The 13839-nt window shown below is 38.5% G+C and overlaps 2 protein-coding genes across 2 annotated transcripts; both read left to right on the top strand.

Annotated features, from left to right (window-relative positions):
- The first annotated feature begins 202 nt into the window (after positions 1-202).
- LOC141910310 (uncharacterized) lies at positions 203-2647 on the top strand. The gene has a single exon (XM_074801043.1). The coding sequence runs from the start codon at positions 203-205 to the stop codon at positions 2645-2647; it is 2445 nt and encodes an 814-aa protein (XP_074657144.1).
- Positions 2648-2661: 14 nt separating this feature from the next.
- LOC141910309 (uncharacterized) lies at positions 2662-4629 on the top strand. The gene has a single exon (XM_074801042.1). The coding sequence runs from the start codon at positions 2662-2664 to the stop codon at positions 4627-4629; it is 1968 nt and encodes a 655-aa protein (XP_074657143.1).
- The last annotated feature ends 9210 nt before the right edge of the window (positions 4630-13839 follow it).

The raw sequence follows: 13839 nt of genomic DNA, 5'->3' as shown, positions 1-13839 counted from the left end.
ATGCATTGAAACTTCTTGAGTACCCTGACAATCTGAGGAAGTTGGTGGGTAAATTACCATGGTCGCTTCAAGATAGATGGAGAACTATAGTACAGTACAGACAACGCGCTCTGCTGGTAATACTATAAATCTGAATACCTTAGTGAGTTTTGTACGGAAGGAGTCAAAAAAGGTGAACGACCCGATTTTTGGTAAAGATATGATGGCTGCTGCGTTAGATCAGAAGAAAGACAAAAAGTCTCTGCGAATATCACAGGGTAGCCGAAATACTGTTGCTGCACAGACGGGGAGCATTTCTCATACGAATCAACAAAACTCATTTAATCTTGCATTGAAGAAACCATGTATATACTGCGCTGGCGATCATGTATTAAATGATTGTAAAGACCTGTCTAATGTGGTCTTTGAAGAAAAAATATCTTTTCTTAAAAGAAAAGGCCTCTGTTGGGGTTGTCTCCGATCTGGACATCAGAAGAGAAATTGTAGATTGAAGATGAACTGTGATATATGTAAACGGTTGCATCCAAGTGTACTGCATGATGATTCTAGGTCACTTCCTGAAAACCCAGCAATTATGACACGAAGAGATCATAATCAGAACACGATATCAGATGTAAAAGATGGAATTCCCTGTGGCGCCATAAATGATGGTGAAAAGAAGACAGATGGATTCTGTACTATGGCTATACTTCCAGTTAGAGTGAAAGTGAAGGGAAGAATTCCAGAAGTGATAACTTTCGCCTTCCTAGATCCTGGAAGTAGTATTTCTTTTTGTACTTCGTCGTTGTTGAAGCAGATCGGCGGTATTGGCAAGAAAGTGAGATTGAATCTCGACACTATGGCGAGGTCTACAATGCTTGATACTCAGATTGTTCATTGTTTAGAAGTCAGAGGTTTGGAAACTGAAGACGTAGTTTTCATGCCTGCTGTTTATACTACAGAGCAGATGCCAGTTTCACCACTGCATGTGCCAACAGAAGATGACATCCGTAAATGGTCGCACATGAGTGATGTTAAATTGCCTAAGATAGATGCAGAAATTGGTCTGTTGATTGGCAATAATATTGCGGATGCATACACACCGTTCGAGTTACGGACAGGCCCAGCTGGATCACCACATGCTTCCAGAACTAGACTAGGATGGGTCGCCTGGAATGTTATTAGATCTGGTGATGAAGACGATGATATAGTTACCGACACTGTTGACAAAATCAGCTGTGCTGTGAGTTCTCTTGATCAATTGGTTCAGGAAGCTATAGATTTTGACTTTCCTGAGCGAATTGCTGAAGATAAAAAACAATGGTCAGTTGAAGATCATAAATTTATGACGATGATGGAGTCCAATGTAAAAATAGAGAATGGACAGTACCAATTACCAATGCCATGGCGTGACAAGAATTTGAGGTTTCCCAATAATATTCGGCATGCTGAGAAACGACTGTCAAATCTGGAAAATAAGCTGTTGAAAAATGACAAGTTTCGACATGACTATAATGTCTTTATGGACAATATATTGGCTAAAGGCTACGCGGAACAGGTTCCTAATGAAGATTTGCGTTTGGAAAATGGTCGTATATGGTATATACCTCATCACGGGGTATATCACCCCAAAAAACCTGAAAAAGTCCGTGTCGTTTTCGATTGTCCTGCACTTTATGGTGGAGTGTCTTTGAATTCTCAATTGTTACAAGGGCCAGATTTGACTAACACTTTGGTTGGTGTGTTGATACGTTTCAGACAAGAAAGAACCGCAATAATGGCAGATATAGAATCTATGTTTTATAGAGTAAGGGTTGCACCGGATGATAAAGACTGCTTGAGATTCTTATGGTGGCCGGATGGTGATTTGAACAAGAAAGCCATACCATTCCGTATGTTATTTCACTTATTTGGGGCAATCTCATCCCCGAGTTGTTCTAACTGGGCTTTACGCCGGACAGCCACTGACAACGTTAGCAAGTATGAAGTAGAAGTTACCAATACAGTCTTGAAAAACTTCTATGTTGATGACTGTTTGAAGTCTCGTGTACAAGATGGTCAAAATCCAGAATTTGTGATGAAACTGATATCTCTGTGTAAAGAAGGGGGCTTTCGACTCACCAAGTTTGTAAGTAATGATCGTTCTGTAATTGAAAGTTTGCCAGAAGAAGAGCTTGCTAAATCTTGCAAGGAGTTGAAGAGTCTGGATTTTGGTTCGCCAACAGAAAGAGCATTGGGCGTCCACTGGAATATAGAGAACGACACTTATGGCTTCAGGATAACTTCTAAGCATCAACCAAATACACGCAGAGGGATTTTGTCAACGGTCAGCACAGTCTATGATCCTTTGGGTATTGCTGCCCCATATGAACTGCCGGTGAAAATTCTGCTACAGGACTTATGTAGAGAGAAGCTTTCATGGGATGAAGAAATTCCTGAAAAATATCTGAAAGTTTGGGAGAAATGGCAGGAAGGTTTACCGGGCCTTGAAGAGTTGGCTATATCACGATGCTTCAAACCTCAATGGTTTCATGGTTCTTCGAAATCTTGTCAGCTGCATCATTTTGCGGACGCAAGTGATGTTGGGTACGGCACTGTATCATATTTGCGCCTTGAAGATGAAATGGTCAAGTACATTGTTGTTTTATATTTGCTAAAAGCAGAGTAGCTCCTTTGAAGAAAATGACAGTTCCTAGGATGGAATTAGCTGCAGCTGCATTACTGATTAAGATGAATAAGATGATGTTGGAAGAATTGGAGTACAGTGTTTCAAATGTATATTTTTGGAGCGACAGCACTGCAGTACTGAAATATATTGCTAATGAGACTGCTCGTTATCACACTTTCGTAGCGAATAGAGTGAATTTAATTAGAGATGGTTCAAGTATTCAGCAGTGGAAGTTTGTAGATGGTCATCTGAACCCAGCAGATTATGCGTCTAGGGGTTTGTCACTGGATTGTATAGAACAAAACTCAGTAGTATGGTTACACGGCCCGGAGTTCCTTTGGAAGCCAATATCTGAGTGGCCATGTCAACACGGTGTTTTACGGTCCCTGAGTGATGATGATGTTGAGTTGAAGAAGACTTCTAATGCTGTACTTTCGGTTTCTGATGATGATCCTATAAAACATCTATTTAACTACTACTCAAGCTGGCATAGACTCAAACGTGCCGCTGCATGGTTTTTAAGGTTGAAAGATTGTTTGCTGTTGAGAGTAAGTAAACGTCTTTCTGGTGAAAACGCTAATGCTGAACGATTGAATACCAATAAGCTGAGTACTGATGATCTTCAAAGAGCCGAGCTGGCAATTATTAAATGCGTACAGGAAGATTATTTCAGGAAAGAATTAGTGATTCTCCGTTCAAATGATAGAAAGTTGATTCCCAGAGGTAGTCAATTGTATCAACTAGATCCTGTTTTAGAAGACGATATAATCCGTGTTGGTGGTCGGCTGAGAAAAGCATATTTTCTTGAATATGAACAACGACATCCGGTTGTATTGCCTAGATGTTCTCATGTGTCGAAATTGATATTGTTGAGTGTTCATGCATCGGTCGGGCATCTTGGTAAAAGCTCAATGTTAGCCCGATTGCGCGAGCGTTACTGGATTTTAAGGGCTAATCAACTGGTTAAGGATATAACGAGGAAATGTGTTTTATGTAAAAAGTACCGTGGTCAAGTTTGTAATCAGAAGATGGCAGATCTTCCTCAAGAGCGATTGTTGCCTGACAATCCGCCATTTACTAATACGGGAACAGATTACTTTGGCCCGTTTGAGGTAAAACGGGGTCGTTGTATTGAGAAGCGTTATGGTGTTATCTTCACCTGCCTGGTAACTAGGGCTGTTCATTTGGAGGTCTCGCCTACTCTGGACACATCTGGTTGTATTAACGCTTATCGCAGATTTATCGCACGACGTGGAAATGTACGTCTAATTCGATCTGATAATGGAACCAATTTTGTTGGAACCAATCGAGAGCTACAGAGGAATATTGATTGTTGGAATAAGGACCAAATCCATGATTTCTTATTGCAGAACAATGTCAAGTGGATTTTTAATCCTCCAGGTGCGAGTCACTTTGGAGGTGTATGGGAACGCCTCATTCGTTCCGTCCGTAAAATCTTGTTTTCATTGATGAAAGAACAAGGTTCAAATCTAAATGATGATAATTTATCCACATTGTTCTGTGAGGTCGAGTCGATTTTGAATAGTCGACCTATATCTACGTTATCAAATGATCCAAATGATCTACAACCTTTAACCCCGAATCACCTATTACTGTTACACAAAGGATCTACTTTTCCTCCCGGACTATTTGACAAATCCGATTTATATACTCGACGTCGTTGGAGGCAAGTTCAGCATATTGCGAATGTTTTCTGGAAGCGGTGGACATCTGAGTATTTGCATCTCCTGCAGATTCGCAGTAAATGGAATACTGCGAAACGAAACGTATGTGTTGGAGATATTGTCTTCATCGTCGATGGATCCATCCGTAACTCGTGGACTCTATCGCGTATTTCAGAAGTCCATCGTGATCGAAAAGGTTTTGTTCGTTCGGCTTCAGTAAGAACGGCAAAGGGTACTATTTTTCAGCGTCCTATTGATAAGCTGTGCGTTCTCGTCGAAAATGAAATTAAACTTTAGATTCTCTTTGTTACTTTAGATTCATCGTGCTTAACAGTCAAGAATAGGTTTTTGTTTTTGGACATTATCGTTATTATGTTAATTGAGTTTCTCAATTAGGGGGCGGGTATGTAAGGAATAATTCCTGAAATTCTGCTTTATTGTATTCTGTATACTGTATTTGATATATTTCTATGGTTGTTATTTCATGGTTTCTGGTCATGGTAATTCTATAGCCTGAGAATTTGTATAGTTCAATAGATATATCAGATTTTGAGATTTTTGGTCACTTGTTATATGGATTTAGACCTGTAAGGTTGTGTTGCTGTATTTGAGTAAAGGGTGAAGATTTAAATTGAAGGTTTAGACAGCCAAATATTACGGTAAATTGCCAATATAAAGATATTCTCTTATGTCAATAATTATACAAATTTATTTATGGTAATTTTCTATTTGTTTGTAGTTAATCGTGCATCCGTGTTTGTGACGTCTGAAAATAAATGTCCTAATGATTTTTTGCCACGGAACATGAATCTTACGTATCGGTTGATCTTCACACTAATAGAGTTCAAAATCAATGATCAGGTTCACACTGAAAATTCGTTAGATAATTTGTAATGGATTTCTACCTTCTTGCAAAAAATGTACATCGACTGACACCTCTTATAAAAGCATGATTGATAAAACCAGATTAAGATCAATTAATTGTCGCATAATTCATTCGGACGTCGGAACAAAATGTTCAACGTGTAAATATTGTAAATACTACGAACACTCAAAATGCTTAAAAAAGACTTACTGGAATTAAGCGAAAAAGATAGCGATGACCTGATCAAGTTGCTGGACGACTATTTGGAAAAAATTCCTGACAATGAAGCACTGAAATTGTTCTTACGTGTCGAAAATGACAGTTTATCATGCCAAGACAAGAGACAGATGAAATGGCACCCGAAGTAAGTTCATTCAACCGCTAGGGATCATTCATTTATTACGTACGCATACAATTTACATTCTTCAACCTGCCTCCCCCTCTGTACGCAAAATCGGCCATTGATTCATATAAATTAAGCATTACAGTACGCAATTGCACTGACCCCTCCCCCTCCCCTGATGTGTACGTAATAATGAATGACCCCTAGCCCTAAGTGGGCTTTAAAAAATTAGTATCCCTTCTCAATTATGACCTAAAAATCCTCACTTGCCAGCGTTTGATTACCTCCCGCCAAAGCTCATTCATGCTAACATTAACCGTGGCCATAGTTCCTTCATAAATCTTTTACATGGCACCGATTTCTTGAGCGGAAAAGTTGCCACTTGACTACCACAAGTCTATATATCTAGCCAATCAGATACATTGTTTGTATTGAGCCAATTTGATAGTTTGCAAATTATCCCTCTCATAAGATCATATAAAGTTCCGCGGCACTAGCTTGATTAGTTGGGGACTATTCATTTATTACGTACGCATACAATTTGAATTTTTCAACTCCCCCCCCCCCATGTATGCAAAATCGGCTATTTTTACATATACATTGAGCATTACAGTGACATGCAAATTTGCACTTACCCCTTCCCCTCCCCTAATGCGTACGTAATAAATGAATTAACCCTAAACTAGCAATTTGAAATCAGAAGCCAGTTTGCCATAAACGTCAGTTGCAGGATGCATTCGACTGACTAAGTATATAGACTGGTGGCCGCTCAGCGGCAATTTGTCTCCCTAAGAAATCTTGGACTGTGTAATAGACTGATGAATGATCTGCGGCCACAGTTAGTGTGGGCATGATCTTGATCAGCAGGCAATTAAACCCTGCCAAGCAAGGATAGCATATATGCAGGTACCAATCTGCTGCCTGTACCTTAGACAATAATTTTTGATATATGCCTAGACGATCTGATTTTGTAATCTATTTGACTGTCTTAGGTACAGTGCGTAGACAAAATCGGTGCAGTGCCGCAGTAGCCGGTCAAATTAGATTCTTAAAACAGTTTGAAACTAATTTTGTCAATGTTTTAAGTATGACTTTAATCGACTACTGTGGAACTACATAGATCAAGATTGATAGCTGCAATAGTGGTCATTTATTTATTACGTACGCACTAGAGGAGGGGGAGGGGTAAGTGCAATTGCGAACTGCAATGCTAAATATACGTGAAAAAATGGCCGATTTGTGTACAGAGGGGGTTGAAAAAGTCAAATTTTATGTGTACGTAATAAATGAATGATCCCATAGCAAAACTTATTTCTATTTACAATCAATCTTGTTTACATTTCAGACTTATCGCGTTTTGTCTCAGACTTTGGTGTCAGTCGCCTTAAGCGTTTGCCGACATGAAAGCAAGTAGCATGTTCCGACTGCCATCCGGACGGCTGTTACATTATTATAAAAGCCAAGTTAGCCATGGCACTGGATACAACACCGCTCTGTTGATGTGGCTTTCTCAAGAAAGCGAACGATTACGTCTACCGGATGAAGCAAAACGTGGCGGTCTCATCTTCGATGAAATGTCAATACAGGTACTGAATCAAGATCCACGCCTAAAATGAAACATTGACAAAAATATTGAATAGACAAAATCTATCAAAAGAAATACCACAGGAATATTCAATCAATGTCATAATGAGCTATTCTGTATCGTGATGAATTTGGATTTTCCCTTGAATTTTCTGAGGAGTTATAGACAGAACATAGTGCAATTCCTGAGTGCTAATGGGTTAAAAATGATACCACTTGTTTACATTTCATTTTTTTTAAATAGGAAGACCTACAAATTACTTACAAAAATGGCCGCGCTATACTTCAAGGGTTCGTTGATATGGGCGATGCTGGAAATCATTTAAGGGCGCTCCTGGCAAGTAATTCCCTGAAATGTTTCCCATTAAAATTTCTTCTGCTTAAATCCTCAAAGACACCAACTGCTGCTTGTCCTCATCCACCACCATATTCTGTAAAATATAGTTTTTTATCATTGTAGGAAAGTACGAGCCTAAAATTGCAAACCACGTCCTGCAGCTCACATTCATGGGAAACACTGGCTTCCGATTGACAATTGCTAGTTATCCAACTGATCAAGCTAGTGCTGCTGAACTCTATATGATCTTATCTGAAATTATTTGCGAACTAGGGAATTGGGGTTTCGAGGTAGATTATAATACATCCTAAAATATCACCCGGTAAATGTATAAAAATATTGAAAAGCTGTATGGTAACTTTTCAGGTGACATACATGTGTATGGATGGAGCGCAATGTAATCGCACATTGATGAAAATGATGCTCCCTATTGAGGGAAAGTTTACGACTTTAAATCCTTTCGGACATAAGCCACTTCCTCTTCTATTGGACCCATCGGTAAGAGCTGTAAATTAAAGAAAAAACAAAACAAATTAACTTTTATCTGGATAAATGAAACAAGTTATTTACTAGGGTACTTACCAGTTTTCACTGAGGGGATTTCAAGTACTAATAACGGTGTTATTTATCTATCCTAGCATCTGTTTAAAAAGATCCGCAACAATGTTCTGAAAAGTGGTCATCAAAAATTCCACACTAGACTTCTGAACGTCGGCAATCGAGATATACTATGGAAACACTGGGCAGCAGACCATGAGTGGGATACTAACAACAATTCCCTACGGATCCACCGAAAACTGACAGAAAAACACATCAATCCAGATCAAAATGAAAAAATGAGGAACTACCTTGCGGAACAAGTTCTGGATTCCGATATGTTACATCTGATGAAAGTGCGTACTGGTAATCTTGGCCTTATTATTTCATGGATCATCATCATGGAAAAATACATACAATGTACAGTAAAACCTTGTCTAACACGCACAAACTGGGATTGGCAAATTTAGTTCGAGGTAAGCGCAGTCCGAGTAAGGAATTGGAAAATTTCTTTTTTTGTCCAAGTTGGCCATGTCCGAGTAAGGCGACATGCTTCTTATTTTGTGATTCATGTACATAGAATAAAATCCAAAAAATATGATGACAATGATACATGAAATTCTTCAACCAACTTTGATGCAACATCTCATTAGGGGTCAATTCTTTAATACGTACGCATTAGGGGAGGGGAGGGGAGGGGCTAAGGATCTGTCACATCAAGCACGCATAAAATATTAACTCCCAGCCACGCAAAATCTGCCATTTTTTCTGTACTTAAAGCAATAATACACGATTGCACTTACCCTCCCCTCCCCTCCCCTAATGCGTACGTAATAAATTTATGACCCCTTCAGTGCAATTGTGTATAATGCTCAAACAATAGTACAAAATTTCTGAATTTGCGTCGTGGGAAAATTCAAATTTTATGTGTGTTTATTAAGTGAATGATCGCTTATCATGGGAAAAACTCATATTTTGTTGATGTCATTATAAACTGATCTTTACATTTTCAAATAGATCCGTTTGTGAATGACACATCAACAAAATTTGATCAAGTTTTTTCCCACTTTAATAAAACTACTTCTTGCATTGCAGATGTTCCAAAAAACCCTCGATCAGATTGAAAGCGAGAAATTGTTGGGCACCATCGAATTTCTTAACGCTACCAGCAAACTGGTATCATTATTTCGCGATCCACGTCCAATTAGGAGTACATCCGACAACAGATTGTGTAAAATGTTGGAAGCCCATGCATTTTTTAAACAATGGGAATCAGCAGAAATAAAACCGTGCAAGGCAAAATCCATCAAGACCAATGTTATGTCACTACAAACGCGCTACGATTTGGACAGCTGCTGTCTCGGATTCATTGATATTTGTCGTCTAGAAACAGAGAGGCAGGTGGGTTTATAAACCCCAATATAATAAATAGTGACGTAGAGGAAAATTGGTTTTGCGAACAATGAGCAAAGTTTAATGGCGCAAACGCTAACCCAAACTATGGTCAGTATTGTGCATCTACCACATCAATCATCCTGTGTAATCCGTGCATTTCAAGAAAAGCGAATGCTGATGCAGCGGGCACTGATTACCCCATCGTTCGAAAAGATTCAGCATTGAATCCTAGGCGTGTTGGATGCAGAATTTAAGATCTAGTGACTGTAGTTCAGTGTAAATATAAATATTAGTCGTACGAATGAGGTTCAGATTATTAGTCGTACGAATGAGGTTCAGTGTAAATATAAATATTAATCGTACGAATGAGGTTCAGATTATTAGTCGTACGAATGAGGTTCGGTGTAAAAATAAATATTAATCGTACGAATGAGGTTCAGATTATTAGTCGTACGAATGAGGTTCAGTGTAAATATAAATATTAATCGTACGAGGAGCCTGTTGCAGTCATGGCTTAAACCCAAAAGTGCATAAGTGGTCTTAAGTAGATTGGCTATAGGGTTAATTCATTTATTACGTACGCATTTGGGGAGGGGAAGGGGATGGGGAGATATTAAATGAAAATAAAGTAGAATGTAATGTACCTGCAGCAAAAGTGGACCAGAGATGTCCATGTGACAAAAGTCTCGTATTAACAGACCAAATAATTTTAAGCAACTCGAGCGAAGAAAATGACGTATATACAACAGAGGGCGGGGGGAATAGAGAAATTATGGTCTCTGGATATGAACGACGAGACCAAACAGCCTTGTCACCATTTGCAAATGAATTTGTTCCTCAAATGGACGTATTAAACGTAACTTCGGTAGGACTTGATCACCCTCCCGATTTTACATATTTTACTGATGAATTTATAATAAATGAGGACACATATTGTAGTAATTTGAATGTGGAACCTCCGCCGTGTGGAGGCGACGGGACAAAACGAAAATTAAAAGAAAAACAACGCAACGATAATGAGCTGAGCAATATAATTAATTATTACTTAAGCAGGAGCTACCCACAGACGATAAGCTTGCTAGGAAAGTGTTGTTGGAAAGTGACCAATACTTTCTAAATGAATCAGGAATCTTATATCACATTTATCTTAATAACGGGGAGATGATTAACCAATTGGTAGTCCCTAAAACTATGCGCTCGGAAATACTTTACGCAATGCACGATGACCTTGCTGCCGGTCATTTTGGGGTAACGAGAACATACTTAAAAACAAGAATGAGGTATTTCTGGAAAGGCATGTATTATGATGTAAAACATTGGTGTCTCAGTTGCGAGGCTTGTGCCTCAAGAAAGCCTGCACCAAATAAAAAGAAAGCGCCTATGATACCTATTGAAGTACATGACGTATGGGACTTAATAGGCGCGGATATTCTAGGACCGCTTAATGTCACGAAACGAGGGAATAGATACATTTTAGTAATCACCGAGTATTTAACAAAGTATGTAGAATGTTTCTGTCTGGAAACTATCGAATCTGCAAAGATAGCTCGAATATTATTCGATGAAATAGTTGTCCGACATGGTTGCTTTAAAGCATTACTCACAGACCAAGGGTCTAACTTTAATTCGAAATTAATACTAGAAATCTGCAAGTTATTCAACGCATCAAAAATTCGAACTAGTCCATACGCTCCCTGGTGTGACGGACTTACGGAACGGTTTAACAAAACATTGGTAAATAGTTTGTCAATGTGCGTAAATTCAGCGGGAAATGACTGGGACGAATTTGTTCCTGGCTGTGTCTTTGCCTATAGATGTAGTCCCTGTTCTCAGACAACTCTTTACACACCATTTTATCCACTATACGGTCGCGAGCCAAAGCTACCAATCGACTGTTCGTTGTTGGAGACAACAACATTATTGGGTTCAGATCGAGACTGTTTAACACGGGTAGTCAAAAATACACAACTAGCCCATAATATTGCTAGAAACAACATTAGGGAAGCACAATCGAAACAAAAATCATATTATGATAGAAATGCAAAACAACACAAGTTTGAGGTTGGTCAATATGTTTGGATATACTGTCCAGCTATCAAAAAGGGACAGGCGAAAAAGTTTGTGCACAAATATTACGGTCCATATGTTTTAATTGAAAGAAAGTCTGACGTGGGGTTTACAGTACATAACGTTAAGAAAAATAAATTATTAGACAAGGTGATCCACGTAAATCGCATGAAAATTTATATACACCCTGACGACAGACCGGTAGATGTACCGAAGGACTTGCCTGTTGACGGTGACTTTGACGAGGATGATTTGCCACCGGATCATGTCCAAGTTGACAGTAACCTACCAGAACCCAAATCTAAAGAAAGTATTACCGATCCAATTAGATCTAACTTCCAATCAGCTATTCAGGATGATTCTGATATATATACCGTAGATCGGCTAGTCAGATCTAGGCGACTGAGAAATGGCAAGACCGAGTATTTGGTGCATTGGAAAGGCTATGGGTCCAGGTACAGAACGTGGGAGCCGGAGGAGAATATTTTTGACAAATCAGTTATTGATGCGTTTAATGAAAAGAAGAAAAAAAGACATTAAATATTGTTCGGGCTAAATAATCCTCATGTCATTATGAGACCGATTCCTGCACTAAGTGCCTCTTCTTTCCACGTTTTGTAGGCTGCCTCGTCCTTTCTCCATTGCTCAATAACGGTAAATGCGATGACGACTCGGTTGTGAGACCAGGGTATGGTGTGGTGTTCGAGAAGGTGGCCACCATTGACAATGGTCATTCTGATTGGCTCCACACCATGGTCATACCCTGGATAAAGGTTCAGCCCGTCAACTTGGATATCCCGACGTGCGAGGATAATGATGTCGTTTGTAGTAGTTTTACGGACACACTCAAATTTTTGGTCACCAAACATAATGCGTTAATCGAGAGTGTTCACACAAATATGAAAACGGTGCAGAAGTTAATTCCGAGTAGAGACGCGCCGAAAAATGGTAGAGTTAAGCGTACTGCTGGATTTTTTGCAGGTGTCTTTAAGTCTTTATTTGGCACCGCATCTGTGGACGATGTGCTGCAAGTACAGGATCATGTAAATCGGGTCGAAAAATTAACGAAATTAAACACCAAACAAATATTTTCCTTAACGAAACGGTTGGGATCTTTTGCAGGGGCTGTCGATAAGCGTATTGAAAATGCTGTGTCCGCCATGCACCTAAATGATATAAGGATTAGAAATATGACTGGGAGAGTAGCTAGATTCGCTTCAGGGTTTAACAAAAATATACGATTTGTGGCGCTTTTATTACAACAAATCACGGTTTCTTTTTCGGCGATGTTAGACCTTGAACGAATATCACATGACTGGGTGGCGGATGTGCAAACATTACTAGAGGGTTACATACCAATACGTTTAGTTGGCCCAGAACATATTGCCAGGGCTGTGAGTACTGTGTCTGCTATGCTGGAACGGAGACACCCCCTGTATCGTGTATTACACACCATTCCAGCTTATTATTACCAACGACGCCAGGTTTTGTTTTCAAAATCTGATAAATACCTTTACATTTCGATTAAAATACCGTTAAGCCAAAACAGCGCATATTTTAATCTGTATAGTATTCACAGTTTTCCGATTCCGTGTAATTCCACAACCCACAATGTTACCATAGTGGATGGGTTACCTGACTATTTGGGAGTATCACCCGACGGACAACTTCATACGGAGATGTCAGTAATAGGGGTAATAGGCTTTCATACCAAAGGTCGAACGGTCGAGCCCATTAAAAAATGAAAAACATAAAAATAATAACAATTTCTACTTGAATTACTCGCGAAACTCATAAAAATGAAAAATAAATTCTCACACGCTCGAATTTATTTTTCATTTTCTACTCGCTAGAAAAAGTGTGAGTAAAGTGTGAATGAAATCATTCATATTTTAACAGATTTCGAGTAAAAATATAAGTAAAATAAATGGATAACTAAACGAATATAAAAGTGTGAGTAAAGTGTGAGTGAAATAGTTTATATTTTAAACATATTTCAATATTTATATTTGTATGAGTTAGATTTTTAAACATTAAAAGTGTGAGTAAAGTGTGAGTGAAATAATTCATATTTAGAACCGTGAACATTTATATTTGAATGAGTTTTAATAAAAATTTTGTTATAAAAATGAAGAAAGAAGAAGAACCCAACTTTAAAATCGAAATCAATGAAACCAATAAATCATTTTCACAGTTTAACATTAAAAATTATATTTCAGCAACAAATTTAGTGTCCGCAAGGCATTATAAAATTGAAAATATTACTGTAATTAATCAAATATTATCAAATGAAACATATTTAATTACTTAACTAGTAGATACCTTTGATAATGGCATTAAAAATCCTAAAATGTTCAATACAGTTTTTAATTTTAAAGG

Source organism: Tubulanus polymorphus, chromosome 8 (assembly GCF_964204645.1).
Source record: "Tubulanus polymorphus chromosome 8, tnTubPoly1.2, whole genome shotgun sequence".
In the NCBI taxonomy this organism is placed as follows: Eukaryota; Metazoa; Nemertea; class Palaeonemertea; order Tubulaniformes; family Tubulanidae; genus Tubulanus; species Tubulanus polymorphus.
This window is presented reverse-complemented; position numbering and strand designations above follow the sequence as displayed.